This window comes from Zingiber officinale, chromosome 1B (genome assembly GCF_018446385.1).
Source record: "Zingiber officinale cultivar Zhangliang chromosome 1B, Zo_v1.1, whole genome shotgun sequence".
Classification (NCBI taxonomy): Eukaryota; Viridiplantae; Streptophyta; class Magnoliopsida; order Zingiberales; family Zingiberaceae; genus Zingiber; species Zingiber officinale.
Genome location: NC_055986.1, coordinates 58,037,899 through 58,056,730, shown reverse-complemented (window position 1 = coordinate 58,056,730; position 18,832 = coordinate 58,037,899). Strand labels below are relative to the sequence as shown.

Genomic DNA, 18,832 nt, shown 5'->3' with positions numbered 1-18,832 from the left:
TTTCTTCTATCAATAGTAGCATGACTTGAGCAAGTGTTTTTGCTCGAAAAGTTATGGTATTGGCCTAGTTGTTTATGATCTCTTACACTTATACTTAATTTTGATAGTTGATATATACAAAAATAGTCATGATTCATAGGACTGGACTAGTACTCTTGTTTCCTAAATGACCCCTCAACTGCATTTTGGTTAGGATAAATTTAGATCATGGTACTTATCATGAAAAATCAAAATCCCAAAAAAAAATAAAAGAAAAGGTTTGTTCAAGTATTGCACTTTGCAAGCACTTAATGAAAAAATAAAAAAATAAGGAATAAAAAACAATTGTCATGAGTAGAAACAGATAAGATACCCCTTTGAGACCGAGTTAGATTACTAAGGAAATATCTGTCGTGTTTCTTTTAATATCGAGTATTTCTTTGAGACCCTGTCTATACAGTGCATAACACTTTTGGAGGGGATGAACCTTGTGTGTGACAGGTAAGTGTCTATCGCTGGAAGTATTAGGGACACAGTTAGATGACGACTTGACGATCAGAGATTTGACACATGAAAAAGTTAAGTCACTCATTGTACTGAGCATGAAGAACTTTCACTTATGTCACACTCAAACAATTTTGTTATCTTGCTCATTAGTGAACTACATGATAGGATTAGACTGATTTACTAGGGATTATAATGTATCATTTACACATAAATCTAGATTGTAGGTTTTGATTCAAGACAAGCATCAGTTTAAGTCGAGGGTATTGATAAGTGCATTTCTTACATGTTTTATAGCATTATTTTACATACATTCTGTGTCATTCATGAGCATATTTTGCATACGTACATCTTCTTTCTATCGTTTCATTACTTTTACTATTTTAGTTTAGAGAATTTCTTGTTTTTCATTGATAGGACACATTTTCGGAGCTAAAACGAAGCAAATAAGCCTTAGAACATGTATTTCCTTCTAGGCACACTCGTACCTCTGCCCGACACAAATCATACAGGAAGAAAAAGGCATTCCAAAATCCATCAAAATGAAGTTTTAATCAAGGAACATACTTTGGTCGTGTCCCATGACACGGGCATGTTCCTCTAGACAAAATTTGGCACAAAACGAAGCAAAAAACGAAGTCTACAGTTTCCGACACGCCCTGGCCATGCTTCACGTGTAAGCCTCTAGCTTAATTTGCAGACCAAACATCAAAAGGGCATAACTTTCGACTCCGTTCAAGCCATGGAACCTACAAATTATCAAATTGTAGATAATTTCAAGATCTACAGGTTTGATTCAGGGTTGAACCCGTAAACCCCGGGTCTAAGGGGCAAAAATCCATTTTGGCCGAGTCTAGAAAATCTAGAATGCTTGAGGAAGCTATAAAAGGATCAAGGTAAGTCAATTTGGACAAGGGGCTCCACCCCCTTTCTTGGAGAAGGGTTTTCCCCTAAAGAGGAAACGCTAGGAGCCCGTCAAGGAGCCGTAGTGATGATTTGTCCACCATCGAAGCTCGGAAACTCTTCTGTCGACATCAAAAATTCATGAATAAGCATTTTCTTCTCTCTGTTTCGTATTTTGAGTTGTAGAATGTTATTTTCTATGTCTTTTGGTTGTATTTCCTTTTGTTCTCCAGATTCTAGGAGTACGAAATAGCTACGATATAATTGTTAATGTATGAACTGAGTATTTGTTTCTTTCTCTATTACATGACATGTTTATTCCTTGTTCTTGCTTTATTAAGTATGCTTTGAATGCTATAGGACGTGGTAAGTCAATCACCATGAATAGGTGATAATCTAGATGAACCATGGAGCACTAGTGACAGGGGTAGTCCCACAAAGTAGAATTCTAACATTATCACCTTGAATGGAATCGGCTTGCCATGAGATAACTCCAACATAAATCTTAATGGGTTTGCCCAATTCGATGTTGCAAAGTACAGGGGATCATCTAGGAGTACCGTGGAGCCCTAGTGACAGGGTAGTCCTGCAAAACGGACACTAGATAGGTTTCCTTGCAAAGAGGCATCGGATTAGAGTAGCCACGCTAGTGTAATTCTCTTGATTCCATATTGGTAATTTGGGGTAGGTTCAGGTAGGAAAGTGAATACTTAGGCCATCAACAATCATCATAGCGAAACCGAAATCCTAGAACCATTCCCTCAATCCAATTTCCCTCTCAACCATTCAACCGCTCTTTCTCTCTCTCTCAACTCTCTCTCTTATCCCGTACCACACATAGCTTCAATTGTCTAAATAACTTGCTTTGCGAACTCAACTAGTGTTTAATAAATAGTACTCGTGGGATCGATATTTTATTACTTGACGATCATGCACTTGCAGTTTCACAACATCATATGTCAACCACTTTTTCGAGGGAGATACTCTTCTTTATTCTGACAGCAACAGACGCCAACAAAAGGAGATTGGCTGTTGCAACCCAATCCAACATGTCAACATCAACTTTAAATTTACAGTAGTGTTGAGTTACCATGAGTCTCAGTGACTAATTTTTAGAGTTTGGTACAGGGTTCTGGAGAAAGTTTAATGTAGTAAATGAAGATGATCAATGAACTTTTAGACTAGTCCATTCATTCATACAAGTCATGGCCAATGTCTCACACAAACAATGTCATACAATCTTAAGTTGGAGGATGAGGAAGGAAGGGAAGTAGGCCGGAGACAAAAAAAAAGGTTGTTTACTTAGTTGACAAGGTGGCGGAGGTGGAGTAATAGGGAAATGATGAAACACCCCTTCCACTCATCATCTTCTTCTTCAATCCAGTGATCTTCCATCCACCAAGCCCACATTCGGCCTTCAATCTGCGAGTTCTTGAGGTTTCCCAGTTTCATCTTCTTTCTGGACACCTGCCTTCTTCCTCAAAGCAGCTTCTCCATCAGATCTGGCTACGGAACCTCCAAGCTTATCCGATTGGCCAATCTCCACCATAAGCCAACACTGACAAGTTAAGGGGATCCCCTTCTTAGCCGGTCATCACATTCTTCAATTGGATCTTCCTCAACATCAAACATGAACACAGCCATCAGAAGCAAGCTTGGGTTCATTTTGTTTGATGTTTGATTTGATCATCTACTTCTTTGATGTATGGATTGCTTGCTAGAGTTATGTTTAAATGCTTGTATGAATTCATTGCTGGTTGAATTGTAATAGATTAAACTCCCCATGTTTTAGATTTCATATACATAGGGTTTGATTGGATGATGCTCGCAAGGTGTTCGATGGAATGTTTCTTTGAGTAGTTAAGTTTTAGTTTGGTAATTCCTTTAGTTAATTGTTTGCATTGCTTGTTAGTTTTAAATCCATTATGTTTGTGTTCAATGCAATAGGTTAGATTAGTTTAGGTTTCATTACATGCTCTAAATTTCATTTCACTTGATGTTGCTTACAATTCCCATGCAATTGTAGTTTAAATTAGATTAGGCTTCATTACTATTGTCTTTTAATTGTTGGGCTAAGAGTTAAATCAAATCCAAACCCCATGTTCGAATAAAATTACATCCTAAGATTTATCATACATTCATTGTCTACATTCCTTAGAGGGGTTCAATATTAATTTTGAATTGTAATCATGTAGTGCGCCATATTCCAGTGCTGCATCTTATCAATGACTTGGGACCTCCTGCCAGAACTCGCTCACCTCCCACTCACCTCCTGTCTGGGTCAAGATATCCACATTCTGGATAGGAATTACCTCCAAGGGAGAACATTAACAACCAGAACAAAGGTGGATGTGGACACAAGTAAAAATCATTCATTAGTCAGTTCTAGCAGCAGCTCAATTCAATTCTGAGCTAGGAGATGCCAATTAATGGCCACTGGCACAATGTGACCAGTGATGCACAGCATCGCAGTGCCCATTAAACTGTGATATCTGGACTTGACTCTTTTCACCTTAAACATTGTTCCTGCGTAGTTTTTCTCCTGGGATGAATAAAAGTGAAGGAGATCCATATCATGTCTTCCCTCTCTGCTGAAAGGTAACCCTCCTCCAAGGTAAATAAAGCCTAAGTCCAACCCAAATACAACAATGTATGAAGAGAGAGAAATCAACAAGGATCATGTAGAAAATTACAGAATTATAGGGTAGGGTTGTCATCTAAACTCTTAAGTAATAGTACTCCACTACAGCAGATGTTGATTTGACTAGTGGCAGAGATCCATGTTAAACAATGAAGTTCGGTCCAGAATAATGGCCCTATTAAAAAGTGTCCAACTTATGCTTGAAAAGTTAAGCATGGAATGGATACCAATCAATTTGCTAATCAACTTACCCAATGTACCAACAAGACTGCAATAATTGCCCCAAACATTAAGCAATGATGCAATAATTGCCTACTGCAATACGAAATCTTCTATTATTGGGTGCTAGCTCCCAGGAGGCTATTGGACAAAGACTCTACTGGACAAAGACTAATAGAGTGGTTTACTCAAGATGGAGGGGTCATTCAGGCATATGACTTCTTGAGACATCCTAGACCTAAAAAGACATAAACCTGAACAGTATAGAAGGCCTACCTACAGCCGAGTCACTGAAGGATCGAAAGAAGTCGTAGAGGGAAGTGAATAGTGCGCGTCACTTTTTCACCTATTTGAAAAACATGAGTTAAAACAACTGAATGAGTAATAGAAACAATGTTAACACACTTTGTTTTACTTGGGTCACAACTTGTGCTACTAGTCCAAGGCCCGCACTTGTTAACGGCTTTCGTTGGGCAATTCATTATGAGCTCAATCAAAATACAAAATACAAAGGAGGAAATGGAGCTTTAATAAAAAGAACAATTATACCGACAGCCTGGAACAAATATAGACTTGGAGTTTGTTGTCGAAGTAACATTCCAACCTTGTAGCAGAGTTTCGTAGAAGCGTGAGAGTCGTTTGATTATAGAAGAATAGTGTTTAGAATTATTGGTCGAAGGATCTTTTATAGGTCATTTCAGGCATCTGGATCCCTTCTATGTGCCTCCACCAACGCTTATCCGATCCACCTTCATTGCCAATTTATCCACTTCTAGGCAGGGTTTAGGGTTTCGTTCCGCGTCGAGCGGAACGGGCGAAACTTACCGTTCTACCCATACACCGAAACCGACATCCAAAGAGCAATGATTTCGGCGTGCGTCATGCAACAAAAGGAATCGCGTGCGCTCGTCGTCGAGTGACAGAAGGAATCGTGGGTGCTCACGCGACAGAAGGAAGGAGGAAGGAAGAATGAATCTTTGGGATAGTTTACGGATCACTTACCTGGAACATCTGCCTCGATGAGGCTACCGGTAAGAGATTAGTAGCGTCGGTGGTGGTGAGGCGACGACGACGGTGGCTCCCATGCGAAGGGAGGCGGCGAATCGCACATCGCGATGAGAAGAAAAAGTAAGATTTTTAAAAAACTTATAATTAAAATTTAAAATCGTTATTATATATATAATTTCAAATTAATTATTATATATATTATATAAATTATTAATTAATTAATTAAATGGTTAATTAACTGATATAATTATAATATATAATTTTATTTTAATTTGTTTTTTATTAAAAATATAAAAAAATTAAAGTAAAAAAATAGATAATTCATATAATATATAGTTATATAATTTAAAACAATTTTAAAATCAAACTTTAAATTATTTTTATAAATTAAAAATAGATTAAAATGTTATAAAAATATTTAAAATAATTTTAAAAATTAATAAATAATTTTAAAAGTTTATAAATAATTCTAAACTTTTAATTGTTAAAAAATTAAAAAATATATAATTTTTTAAAATAAATTTACTTTTAGAATGTAGCCAAGTTAACAATTCTATCTCTTTATATATAAAATATTTAATATAGATTATTTAGAATATTAAATATTTTTAAAAATTGATAAATAATTTTAAAAGTTTATAAATAATTCTAAACTTTTAATTGTTAAAAAATTAAAAAATATATAATTTTTTAAAATAAATTTACTTTTAGAAGGTAGCCAAGTTAACAATTCTATCTCTTTATATATAAAATATTTAATATAGATTATTTAGAATATCTATAAACTATAATTATATAAATATATATTATATAAACTAATAATTAAATAAATTAAAATTTTATATAATTATTATATATAAATTAGGACTTTTCTATTAATTTATATAATTATTATAAATAATATATATTTTTTATCTTAGAAAAAGAGATTTAAAATTATAAATATTAAATAAATACTTTAAATTACATATCATTTGTTAGGACCCTTGGCGGTCGGCTAGAGGGAGGGTGAATATCCCCTGCATAAATCAAGCAAATGAACTTTTCTTGACTTATAACTTAATTAAAATAACATTTGCATAAGAATAATAAAAGAGACTAAAAGGAAAGAGGCACAGCAAGATTACTTGATTACAATCAAGGAGGTTGTTAATCCAAGGCAGATGAAGTCGCACTAATTTCTCCTTCAAGCGAAGAAACCTCTTTACATCAATGAATGCACAAAAACAGAAGCTAAACAGGAAACTGAATGAGTACAAGTGTTGTTTCTCTTTTTCTTATTGTTTTTAGCTTCTGGGAGCAGGGCTGCTTATATAGTCCTGCTCGGGGCGCCTGAAAGGGTTCCAAATGCCTGGAATGGGATAGAATTCTATCCGTGACGCAACGTTTAAACACCACATCAATATGGCTAAGAATCAGGTTCCGAGCACCCTGCTCGGAAGGGTTCCAGGTGCCCGGAGTCCGGACACCTCGGATTGGTCCGGGCGCCCGGTCTAGTCCGAGTGCCCCGGTCTGGTCAAAAATCAGCAGATTTTTGGTCCCGATCTCCTGCTCCGGTTCCGCTCGCATCGATCCGAGCCTTCCGTTCCGACTTCGCTTGCTTAGGTGATTTCAGTCATCTGGAATAGGGCTCACACGAACCCAACTTCCGGCCTTCTCCTCGAGCAAGCTTTCGCTCCAGCTTCTCGTCCTTCGAAATCGTTGCGTGTTTCCTTCTTGTCCGCCAACGTACTCTTCAACAGTTTTTCGTCCCTCGGGCAGCTGTTTCTTTTGCTCCTTGAGCAATCTTTCGCTCCCTTCTCGTCCGCCGGTGTACTTTTCTACAACACCTCGTCCCTTAGACGCACCAAGCCCGTCGGCTCTCTCCTGTGCCGTCCTTCTCGCTAACTGCGTCTTTCGCTCAACTTCCTGTGCTCCTAAGTTTCTGCAGACTTAAACACAGGGTTAAATACAACAGGACCTAACTTAAGTTGTTTGATGTTTGATCACATCAAAACTACCTTGGGGTATCAACATCCTTTATTTTGGAAGTTTTGATAAATGTATGCTATTAAGTTATATATATATATATATATATATATATACGATACCGAAACTGTATCGTTCCGGTCTAGGACCGAAATCACGGCACGGGTCGAGATTTTAAACCTTGCTTCCAGGTGCCAAGACCACTCCCTGGCGGCTAGACCAGTTAGAGCCTGACAGCTCATCTTGCCGCGAGCCGAGTGATCAAGGCGTCTAGATCCCTTCCAAAAGCCTAAATTAGTTTAGAGCGCCTATTACCATTCCTTGCGCCTGGATCAACATTTCCAGACTTTTTGATTTCTGCTGGAGTTAGCCTAGAAAACACAATAATAATATGAAATAAAATAGTTTGACAATCTTTAGACTATCCAGTCCGATCTTGACCTTCAGGACTTCCTGCTAGACATACGATCCTCGCCCCGCCTAGACTTCTGCCTAATGTTCGTGACCCCGGGTTGCCCACCTAGTATCCTCGACCCTTAGGACTTATGTCCAATGTTCTCGATCTACCAAGACTTCTGCCCAGTCAACTCGATTAGAACTTTCTTACCCAATCTACTCAACCAAGACTTTTTTGCCCAGTCCACTTGACCCAACTTCTTTGTCTAGCCTCGGCTAGGACTTTCTTGCATACTTAATCAAGCTCGTTAGATCACAAATAAGTCTTAATTTTGAACCTTTATCCACATCAAAAACAAGTTCGATTATCTAGTACTGCAACAATCTCTCCCTTTTTTATTTATGACAATCTGATTCAAAGTTAAGAAAAAAAACTTATAAAACATAAGTTAACAATTTTTAAAACAAAAGATTTTATAAAAGCTCTCCTTAACTTAACCTCTCCCCGTGAAGTTAATGTCCTTGAGATTTTGTAAATACTTTGATCTTTTTTAAAAAAAAAATTAACCTATCCTCTCCCCCTTTGACATACATCAAAAAACCATTAAGGAGTTGAAATAAAATATTACAACGTTGCTACAGATAAAAGCTTGTTTTAAAAAAACAATGAATTTTAACAACTGAGTTTTTCAAGTGAACTTTCTAAAATATGTGAAGTTATAAGATTAATTTTCCATATGAAAATTGTCAAATGTTTTGGAAAAAAAAAGAGTTTGACATGCTCCCCTTAATTAAAACTTTCCCCCTAATGATTTTGAAAGCGGGCATATTTTGAAAATCAGCATATTGTGAAAAAATATTTTACTTTAACTTTTAACATATCATTTCTCCCCCTTTGACATACATTCAAAAAAAAAAAAAACTTTGATATATAAAAAAAACAGGATAGGTAGTTTTCAAAATAATAAACTAGAAATAATTCAAAAACATTGGCATTTTTCTTTTTCAAAACATTTTAATAAAGGCAATTTAAAAAAAAAAAACCATTAGGCATGAAAAAAGCTTTTCAGTTAGATTTTAAATTAAATTTAGATTTCTTAAGTTAATTAATTAGTATAGCGTTAACTAGTTCGATTAATTAATTAAGTTTCATATTAATTAATTAAATGGGTGCTAACTAAATTTTAATTAAATTAATTAGGTTGAATAACTTAGATTAATTAATTAGGTTGAATAAATGAGATTACTTAAGTTGCGACTAATTAATTAAATTAATTAAGTTTGATTAACCATTTCAATTAAATTAGTTAAGTTTCATGAAGAGTTTCAATTCAATTAAAATTAATTTAGCTTGATTAAAAGTTTTAATTAGATTTGATTAGTTAATTAAGCTGTGTTAATTAATTTATTGAATTTGATTAATTAGTTTTAATTGATTTAAAATAATTAAGTTAAATTAATTGAATTTGATTAATTAAGTAGATTAATTAAATAAATTTGGTTAATTAAGTTTTAATTGAATTAATTAATTTAATTAGATTAATTAATTGTGTTTGAATTAATTAATTAAGTTGGTTCAATTAAACTAAATTTATTGAATTTAACATCTCACTTATTTCTAGATTATCAATCAGGATAGCTTAATTAGGTTGAATAAATTAGATTAATTAATTAGGTTGAATAAATTAGATTACTCAAGTTGCGACTAATTAATTAAATTAATTAAATTTGATTAACCATTTCAATTAAATTAGTTAAGTTTCATGAAGAGTTTTAATTCAATTAAAATTAATTTAGTTTGATTAAAAATTTTAATTAGATTTGATTAGTTAATTAAGCTGTGTTAATTAATTTATTGAATTTGATTAATTAGTTTTAATTGATTTAAAATAATTAAGTTAATTTAATTGAATTTGATTAATTAAGTAGATTAATTAAATAAATTTGGTTAATTAAGTTTTAATTGAATTAATTAATTTAATTAGATTAATTAATTGTGTTTGAATTAATTAATTAAGTATTAATTAAGTTGGTTCGATTAAACTAAATTTATTGAATTTAACATCTCACTTATTTCTAGATTATCAATCAGGATGGCTTAGTGAAATGTTTGTGAATTTTATCTTTGTAAATTTAGTTTGAATTCTAATAATATAGGTATTTGGATTATATTCAGGTTTAACAATTAGTAAGTGCACATTTTAAAAATTAGCTTTAAGTTGTGACGAGGCACAAACCTACCCTAATTGACTTACTAGACAAAGCTTCCCTAACGTATTATCATCTCGCCTCACCATAATACAAAGTTGAGCAAGTGTCAAATAGGTCTAAGTCCATATCTAGCCATTCTAAATTAAGCAAAAAAAATAAGCATGTAAATAGAAAACAATAAATCAATCAAACATGCATATAAAAAAAAAAATTATTTTTCTATTGGCTTATCTTAAGTCATAACCTCGATAAGGTCTATCTAGATAATGGATTTGACCCTTGGATATCTAATATTGATTTGGTCCAACTTGATTAATCAAGCTTGTTTTAGAGACTCATGCTTGGACTTGGTTTCTAATGTTTTGATTCACTAAAGATAGATATGATCTAAATCGAGTCTTAGTCTTGTATCCAAGTCCGGATCGATTATATACAGTGCTTTGAGTTCCAAGTATTATATCAAGGTACTTGGAGCCCGAAGTAAACCATTTCAATGATCTTTTAAGGTCTTCAGCTTGATTTTCTACGATGGAATTTTCATTCTCAAGTTGTCGAACTTATTTAAAGAACTTGAGCTAGCCATTTTCTTAAGAACTGTTACCTCCTTTTGAAGTGGCTTGACTGAACATTAGACTTAGCTAATTTACGAGTCATATAGGAAATCATGTTTTACAACTTTTCAACTAAGCAGAACTTACAGCAGTGTTGGAACCATCTGAACTGGATATGGATTCGTGGCTTGATTCGAACTCCACTTCGACTTCGGATTCGGTCTTGGCAACGTGAGCTTATACTGGTAGTGCCAATAAGCTCGGCTGAGTTTGTTCTTTTTCGTTCGAGTTTTCTGACAACTCAGACCACGTTGCTTTCAGGAATTGGTGTCGGAGGTTCCTTTGTGTAGCTCGATCAATTTGTTCTACAGTTTAAAGGATCTGACTCGGTTCAGCTCTTCTTTGGTTAGGCCGCACTCAGTGCCGCTCTAGCTTCGGCCTCGATTTTCTTCTTTATTAGTGCGTCCCATTTGTCACAGTTAATGGGTTCTCCATTTTCAGCAAGGATGGTGAATCCAGTTTGGGTTATAATCTACATTTCCACCTAAGTCTGTAGGTGGAACTCCATCCGGCCCTTCTAGTAACTGAAGTCTTCGGCGGAGAAAAGCGGTGGTCGAGCACTTCTTAATGGGCTATTTAGAATAATCCTCCCAAACAAAAAAAAAACAAAGATTGTACCAAGACTTAGTCTTCGATTGTAGTGCAGGAGTAACGAAATAAGAGACACGAAAAACGGCTCAAGTGGTATTGGACTAATCTCAAGCAATTACGAAAAAAAATGAGAAATTTGTCAGAAGAGGTGATTACACTTAATTCTGACTCAAGATAAAAAAATTTAAAAAAAAACGTAAGTAAAATTTCTGCACAAACGATGGTAGCACTAATTCAGAGTGATCCTGCTCTAATACCAATTGTAGGATCGAAAGAAGTACTAGAGGAGGGTGAATAGCGTACGTCACTTTTTCACTTTTTCAAAAAACACAAATTAAAGCAGCAGAATAATAAGTAATAGAAACAATACTAACACACTATGCTTTACTTGGTTCACAGCTCATGCTGCTAGTTCAAGGCCCGCACTTGTTGAGTAATTTGGGCAATTCACTAAGAGCTCGATCAGAATACAAAATACAAATGAGTAAATGAAGCTTTAATAAAATGGACAATTATACCGACAACCCGGAAAGAGTATAGACTTGGGAGGTTGTTATCGGAGTAGTGTTTCGGCGTTGAAGCAAAGTTTCAGATAAGCGCTTGTTTGACCATAGAAGAATGGTGTTTAAAACTACTGGTCGAAGACTCTTTTATAAGTCATTTCAAGCACTTGGATCCCTTCTAGATGCCTCCACCAAGGCCTATCCACCTTCGTCGCCAACGTATCTACTTCAGGCGCTCGGACCATTTTCGGGTGCCTAAGACCGCTGATGTGGCAGCACCTCATCAAAGTATCCTGGTCGAGTCTATCTCGTCCCAAGTGCCTAAATCCCTTCTAGGCGACTAGTTGCTAGCGTGCACCGATCAGTTAGAAGCTAACACCTCATCCTACCGCGAGCTGAGGTGATCAAGGTGCCTGGATCCCTTCTAAGAGCCTGAATTAACTTAAGGCGCCTGGATCCATTCTAAACGCCCAAATCAACATTTCCAGGCTTTTTGATTTCTAGATCATTGAGATAGCACATAAAACAGAATAATAATATGAAATAAAATAGTTTGACAATCTTTGGACTATCCTATCCTGACTTTCGGATTTCGCTAAAATCCTAGATCGGACCAACGCCTACTATTCCCTCAACCAGGAACACATCCTCACCTACTCCTCTCAAAAGAGTTTATATGTTGCCAAGCTTCTGGTTCTCCAAACTTGTTTGGACTTTTACTCAACATCTGATCTTAACCTTCGAGACTTCCAATCCTCGACCCACCTAGACTTCTGTTTAGTGCCCGCAACCCCTAGGGCTTCTCGCCTAATGCCCTCGACCCCTAGAACTTCTGTCTGATGTCCTCGATCTGCCAAGACTTCTGCCCAGTCCACTCGACCAGGACTTCCTTGCCTAATCTACTCGACTAAGACTTATTTACTCAGTCCACTCGACCAGGACTCTTTTGCTTAGCCTCAACTAGGACTTTCCTGCAAACTTAGTCAAGCTCGTTAGATCACAAATAAGTCTTAACTTTAAACTTTTGCCAACATCAAAACCGGATTCGATTATCTAGTGCTCCCAGCACCAACAGTCATACAGTCACACTCTAGTTGGCAAAGAGGCATCTTCTCACAAGAGACAGACAAGATTACATGGAGGATCGACAGTGTACTTTTTGTAAACAAGTATTGGAGTAGTAGGAGCACTTATTCTTCAGGTGACCCCCTATTATAAAGTTATGAAAGAGGATCCAAGATTGGCTATACATGCAAATGGAGATGTCTACCTACCATTGGATATTAAGAGTCTTCGAGAGATACTATTGTGAGAGTCGAATGTTGACAAAAGTCCAACATCTTGCCTTGTCCTCTTTGCTTCACAATGTGTGGAGAGCAAGAAATAATAGCTTCTTTGATAAGGTGCAATTAGACAATAAGAATTTTGAAGTGTATAAATTCATGTATTCCGGTCTTTAGTAGTGTACTCTATTTGACAATTTGTCAATCATGAGCCTCTACTAAAGTCTGCTTATTGTACACTTTGTCAGTGCTATATATAAAATTTTACTTATCAAAAAAAATGATGGATAGTAGAAACTAATGATCAAATTTGTGGTCAAGGTCTCAGGGTTGCCTTAATTTTGAGAAATATTTAATGAGCTTGCTCATCATTTCATCAATTCTACGTGGCTTGTTCTTTAAAAGGGCGTATGACCATTGTGTGAACAACGTGCAAAAAGCATTGACAAAAAATTAACCATACCTCTTTTAGTATTTTTCGTTCACTATCAATATTTGGATTTGTGGACGGATCTTTAAACCACGGGATAGCTTTTGCAGCTGATGCGCAACCCACAGCATGAGCAGAATAAGAGTGACCATGCAAAAGTGCCATAAGCTATAAACAAAAGAATAGAAATGCTTGGCTAAGTAGAATCTTCTCTCAGCCAACACAAAATCAATATAAGGAAGTTATTATCATGTACCTTAGAGTCACCTTCAAATGCTTCAAAAATAGATTCAGTAGTTAAAGTTGCAGCTAATGGAACAACTCCTCCAGTCATCAATTTAGCAAAACATGCCACATCAGGCCAACAGCCTAGTAATTCAGCAGCAGACTACAAAATAAACAGAGAAAGTGTCAAAACAATTTTAAAATCTATACGTTGGAATTCAATTTTGCTTTACCTCTCTTCCAAGTCGCCAAAACCCTGTGAATACTTCATCAAATATAACAGGAATTTTACGTGACTGGCATTCTTTAACAAGGATCCGCTGGAAAAGTGGATCGACCATGTGCATTCCACCAGCACCTTGTATAACTGCAAAAAATCCAATTTCTATAGTCACGACATAGTTTTCGATTAGTGATGACAAGAAAGGTATTAACAACAAATTGGAAAAAAAAAAGCATAATTTGCACTTCCATAGTGCGATCATGAGTTTCTAACTGAAAGAAAACACCAAGCTCGTTCATGATAGTTGCAATACAGCAAATGATCACTAAGAATTTCTGTCACATGCTAAGTGAGCTCTCCCCAGCAGCATGTCTTAATGAACAGAAATGACCATCATACAAGCACAATAGAAATGTGTCACAATATGCATGTGCCTCAGAAATATGATTCAAAAATAATCTATGAAAAAAGTTTAATAATAGTAAAATGTGCAGGAAACAGAAATTCAGATGCAGATCTCCAACCCTTGCAGTATGTGCCAGAGAAACACCTAGAGAACACCTAATGATTCAACTCAACGTGATGATCAAGAGACAAATGTACGTATCAAGGCATCGGCAGAAATGTTAGTAGGAGAACCTCTAACATGAAATCGAAGTATAGAAGTTGATAAAGAATAAATGTATCGAGTAATTACAATCAGCAAACACTATGATCTTTCAAATCTACACAATCTCAATAAGCATGCAGTACACAAATCTCTAACATAATAATTTCATTACTTATAATTTACAATCGTAATTTACTTATGAGACTGATGTTTTCTTATAATTTATACTGAATTTACTTTAATACCAAATAAATTAGAATTATAAAATTGAAGCATGACACATCCTAAGTCTCAAGACTGACAATGTGTTGGAGGCTAATGCCCAAATTGGCAACGGTGGCCTCTAGATCAGCGACAAATCGCAACTAAAACTACATAGATACTCACTTGAGTCCTTTGATCTCATATAATGGATTCCTAAGTAAGCTAACAAGACAAACCTTTTCCAATCGAAAAGCTCTAATGTGTGGTTTACCTAAAAGGGCAAATTAGAGAAAGCGTGAATCACACGAGAGTCAAGACACTTTCCTCTGTTTATTTGACGTAAAATAAAGGAAAGGACGGATTCTAAATCCGTACACATCTCAATTTTTCCCTTTTTTCATCCACTTGAACCTGGATGGAACACATTTTCTTTCCTCCCCTTCCAAACCAACTTTTCTTTCCAGCAATCTATCGCAAGCCCAATAGCAAGCTTGCCATGAGCTCGCCCGCTAGTTGTAAACAAGCTCGTGACCATAAGCAAGCCGCAATGTTGTGGGCCAGCCACAATCTCATAGTTGCGGACTAGCTATGAGTTTGTGAGGTTGTGGGTGATCCCCTCCTCTTCTCCTTTCCTTCCTTTCCTATGAATTTCCCTCTTCTCCTTTCCTTCCTTTCCTTCCTTTCCTATGAATTTCCCTCTTTTCCTTTCTTTTCCACAATGAAATTTTGAACCCTAGGAATTCCCCTCTTTTTTCCTAAAGATCATATAGCCCTCCTCTATCCGTCCTCTGGGGTAAAGAGAGCAAGCAAGTATAAGGTATATTGACAAAACCACACTGTACTCTCAACATCCTTGCGACACATAGTAGCTTTTTTGTGTTGCCAAATGTTGTGTTTTGGTTATCACACATAATAGTAAATTCCCAGTCATGCCTAACTGCATGGTTCAAAATTTCAATTCATGGTATGTACTTTAAAACCATAATTAACACACTCTTGAGGTGAACCTTCATTGGGTCCTTGTCCTTATGGTCATTAAGAGTCACCAAAAATGATTGTCCACATGTTTTTCATCTCAATTATCGCATCTTGACCAATTACACTATGACGAGTTTGATGTTTGATTACAAATTTAAGTCAATTTGGATTGATGACCCTGTCTTGGAGTTACAATTTGATCTTTATTTTAGGTAATGTTAAGCTCAATAGTATACACTTAAAAGGATGAGATTAAAGCAATTTGAAGCTTCTATCTAAGTGAAAGTGTGAAGGGGAGTCTTGGGGCAATGATAAATTTGTTGCTTGGTGACCTAAAGGTCACGGGTTCGAATCATGGAAATAGCCTCTTGCAAAAAGCAAGATAAAACTGCGTACAATAGATCCTTCCCCGAGACCCCGCATGGCAGGAGCTTCGTGCACAGACTACCCTTTTTATCTAAGTGAAAGTGTTAAACTTGAAGTCAGCCCAAACACCTATGTGAATTGTATTTGGGGTTTATGGGTAGATTAATATAAGCATAGTGATAAGCATCTAGATTGAGTTAGCATTATCTAACATCATGACCTAAAGACTTCCAACGCTATATAAGAGATAGCCTCCCTACATGACAATATGCATCACTGCATCATAAGCACAAGTAATACCCTCAAGGATGCACTAGGCTATAACAACATGAATACTTAACAATTTATTTAATAATATAGAAAAATATTAACACACTATCCAACTCAAAATGACTCTACTAGACTCACGATAATTGACAAAACTGGACTCATGCTACAAATGAAAAGAATACGCCAAAGTACCTAAATACCAAAATGTATAAAAGTTATCCAGTTATTCGAACCGAATAATCCTCGAGGTGACTAGCACGGCCGCACGGAAGTTTCCCACCGGCAATCAGGATAAATCAAGAAGCACTTATGAAAGCCCTTTAGAGCGGCCAAAGTTCTTTACGTTGTCATCCCATGGGAGGAAAATCCCTACCGCAACTGGGATTCGCCCCTTAAATGCCTAGTTAACCGCTTGGAGGGCTTTACTATTGCATCATTGCCTCCGAACTTTTCCACTGGCTGCTTGGAGGCCCTAATCGCTGCAATGTTCTTAAAGTGTTTGTTTTCATGTTCCTTGCATCATTGTATCATTACTCCTTCCTCGTTATTCTTCTTTCATTCCCTTTTTAATTAGTTTCATTAATTCTCCTTGTTTCCTCTTTTCTAATGTTTATATAAATAATCTTTACACGAAAAATGACAGCTTGGTACACGAAACTCCAGCCAGTGCAAAGTCCAAGGGAAGGATCAGACCACATTGAGTCTATTGTACACAGTCTTACCTTGCATTTTACAATAGGTTGCTTCCGTGACTCGAACTCGTGATCTTATGATCATATGGAAGCAATTTTACTATTACACCAAGGCTCCCTTCATAAATTAGTCTTTACATGAGGATTAATATAATTTATTAATGGGGTGAACCACCTATAATCCACCCATCAAAAGAGGCGGGTAAAGGTGATAATTGCCTAATTCACCCATCAAAAGAGGCAGGCAATTAGGCTGAAGAAAAAAGTCGCCTCACTCGAGAAGGGCATGAACTGGAAAAGAGTGTCTTCCAGGGGGGAAGGGTTGTGAGCCAAAGTGACTTCTGCTAGGAAGGGCTTGAGCTAAGGTAGAAGAAAAATAGGAAGAAGAACCATGATTGAGCAGGTCAACCCACTACCTTGACCCTTGATTATTCATAGTGAGTGGTTTTTCCAAAACGGCCAAGAGAGAGTCCCGGAGGGAGAGAGACAAAGAGTCCCTTCAAGATGCATCTTTTGTCCTTATATAGATAAGAGGCAAGCCCTCATACTGGTTACCATCTATGCCACATGTGTTGATCAGGTGATGCCCAACATGTCTTGTACTACGCCAGAGGAATACTAGCTGCCTTGTCAAGGAGGGGACCTACAAAGGAGATCTGTTGTCGCCTTGTAAGAACGGAGCTCTATTGTCGCCTTGTCGAAGAGGGGATCTGCACAGGAGATCTGTTGTTGTCTGGTTGAGGTTAACTTCCCACCATCATGAGCTGCTACCTGTTGGACTGCTAGCACGAGCAGGGATGTTCTCACATATGACAACACCATCTATTGGACTACTAGCACTAGCAGAGATGTTCTCGCGGCTTAGATGACAGCACCACCTGTTGAACTACTAGCACGAGCAGGGATGTTCTAGCAGTTTGGATGACGGCGCTACATGGTAGACTGCCAGTTATGGAGATACAAGCAGGAATGATGGAATAGAATAACCGGAGGGGGCAGAGTCCTGGGGAGTTATTCCCACAGGGGATGTTCTCAAGGCCTGGATGGCTACGCTGCCCGGTAGAATGCTAGTTAGAGAGATACTAACATGAATGATGAAGTAGAATAATTGGTAAGGGTGGAGTACAAGGGAGATTCCCACGGCGAATGTTCACACAACATGGATGACGACACTGCTCTCGCATCCTGGATGATGAAGGAGTCAGAGTCCAGGGAAGATACCATTGTGTGAGGACATTCTCATAGCCTAGATGCCTGCGCCACCTATTTGATTGCCAGCTAAAGAAGTATTTAGCTGGAATGACAAAGTAGAATAACCTGAGGGGACAGAGTTCAAGGAAGATATTTCCAAGGGGTTTTGTTCCCAAGTCATGCACTTATGAGTCCCCGAACTTTCGAATACTTCTGAGTCCACACACTTTCGAGTCCACGCACTTCCGAATCCACCAACTTCCGAGTCCACACACTTCCGAGTCCACGAACTTCCGAAGCTATGAAGACTTAGGCAGTGTTTGGTGTGCGCATTTTCCATTTTCATTTTTTGAAAAAAAAGAAAATATTGTTTGGTTGGCAATTTCCACATCCATTTTCTAGAAAAGGATATGTCATTTCATGGGAAAATAGAGAATGTCTAAAAGTCATTTTCTAAGAAAATGAAAATGAAACCAAACGCTCCCTTAGTTTTTCCGAGGATGTACCCAAAGAGGTTGTTCCCAAGCCGTGAAACTTTTTGAATTCGTGAAAACTTGAGGTCACATCTTGGGCCATTTGGCAAGCATTGGCGCGTCTACAATATTTGCTAGGGCTTGCGAGGCACATCAAATATAATTGTTATATAAGTATCAATATTAATCATCTTTAATTTAATTATCTTCTCTTTCCCATTCTCATATTACGTTAGTATTCTTAATTTAAGTTACTTCTTTTTTCTATTTTAACATTATTTTAATGTTAATTGCCAAAGTGCTAAATAGTGTGACAACTCCCTATACCTGGAACCGCCTTTTAATACATTGGA

The 18,832-nt window shown here is 36.7% G+C and overlaps 1 protein-coding gene across 3 annotated transcripts in view; it reads right to left on the bottom strand.

Moving 5' to 3' along the window:
- The window catches only part of LOC121967306 (bifunctional dethiobiotin synthetase/7,8-diamino-pelargonic acid aminotransferase, mitochondrial-like), a 54,743-nt gene that overhangs the window by 4,645 nt on the left and 31,266 nt on the right, over positions 1–18,832 (bottom strand). Inside the window, exons 10-12 of one of the 3 annotated variants that reach the window (XM_042517446.1) lie at positions 13,706–13,839; positions 13,504–13,635; positions 13,281–13,415 (exon numbers count right to left, since the gene is read on the bottom strand). In XM_042517446.1, coding sequence (XP_042373380.1) covers positions 13,281–13,415; positions 13,504–13,635; positions 13,706–13,839 — 401 coding nt within the window. Of the gene's footprint in view, positions 1–13,280; positions 13,416–13,503; positions 13,636–13,705; positions 13,840–18,832 lie in introns of those variants that run through there. The other 2 variants (XM_042517463.1, XM_042517454.1) reach the window with 2 other exon arrangements.